Below are 1333 nucleotides of genomic sequence, written 5' to 3' on the forward strand. Positions count from 1 at the left end.
GTAATTTTGGGGTCTAGAAGCAGGATTTGGGCTCAGAAAGGGGGATTTTGGGCTCAGAAAGGGGGTTTTTGGGCTCCTAAAGTGGGATTTTGGGGTCAGAAAGGGGGATTTTGGGGCAATTTTGGGGTCTAGAAGCCGGATTTGGGCTCAAAAAGTCTGTTTTTGGGGTCAGAAAGGGGCTTTTTGGGGTCAAAAAGGGGCTTTTTGGGGTAATTTGGGGGTCTAGAATCCGAATTTGGGCTCAAAAAGTCCATTTTTGGGCTGCAAAAGGCATTTTTTGGTCCTTACCTTCCCTCCTCATGCCGCTGGCCAGGCACTTCTGGTAGCGGCAGTACTGGCAGCGGTTGCGTTGCCGTTTGTCCACCACGCAGTCGCGGTTGTCGCGGCAGCTGTAGCTCAAATCCTTACGGATGGTGCGTTTAAAGAAACCCTTACAGCCCTCGCAGCTGTACACGCCGTAGTGCTTGCCTATGGGGGGCAATGGGGTTGTTAGTAGGGTCATTAGTAGGGTCTATTAGGGTCTATTAGGGTCATCATTGGGGTCTATTGGGGTCTATTGGGGTCATTATTGGGGTCTATTGGGGTCTACTGGGGTTGTAAGGATCGTCATTGGGGTCTATTGGGGTCATAGGAGTCATCACTGGGGTCTATTGGAGCCATCATTGGGGTCATTAGGGACATTAGGGTCTATTAGGGTCATCATTGGGGTCTATTGGGTCATCATTGGGATCATTAGGGTCTATTCAGGCCAGCATTGGGGTCATTAGGGTCTCTTAGGGTCATTATTGGGGTCATTAGGGTCTATTAGAGTCATTATTGGGGTCATTAGGGACATTAGGATCTATTCAGGCCAGCATTGGGGTCATTAGGGTCTATTAGGGTCTATTAGGGTCTATTAGAGTCTATTAGGGTCTACTGGGGTTGTAGGGATCGTCATTGGGGTCATTAGGATCATAGGAGTCATCATTGGGGTCTATTGGGGTCTACTGGGGTCATAGGGATTGTCATTGGGGTCATTAGGGACATTAGGGTCTATTAGGGTCATCATTGGGGTCTATTAGAGTCATCATTGGGGTCTATTGGGGTCTACTGGGGTTGTAGGGATTGTCATTGGGGTCATTAGGGTCTATTAGGGTCATTAGAGTCATTATTAGGGTCATTAGGGTCTATTAGGGTCATCATTGGGGTCATTAGGGTCATTATTAGGGTCATTAGGGTCTATTACGATCATCATTGGAGTCATTAGGGTCTATTACGATCATCATTGGGGTCATTGGGGTCTATTACGGTCATTATTGGGGTCTATTGGGTCATTAGGGTCTATTGGGGTCAT

General features: G+C 47.8%; 1 protein-coding gene across 1 annotated transcript in view; it reads right to left on the reverse strand.

Moving 5' to 3' along the window:
* Nucleotides 1–140: 140 nt before the first annotated feature.
* LOC116652686 (retinoic acid receptor RXR-beta-like) overlaps nucleotides 141–1333 on the reverse strand; it is a gene marked incomplete at its 5' end in the record, with an annotated part of 16818 nt that continues 15625 nt past the window's right edge. The window contains one exon of the mRNA XM_032441876.1: nucleotides 141–468. Within this exon, the coding sequence (XP_032297767.1) occupies nucleotides 242–468 (227 nt within the window). The remainder of the gene's footprint in view (nucleotides 469–1333) is intronic.

This window comes from Coturnix japonica, unplaced genomic scaffold (assembly GCF_001577835.2).
Source record: "Coturnix japonica isolate 7356 unplaced genomic scaffold, Coturnix japonica 2.1 chrUnrandom669, whole genome shotgun sequence".
Lineage (NCBI taxonomy): Eukaryota > Metazoa > Chordata > Aves > Galliformes > Phasianidae > Coturnix > Coturnix japonica.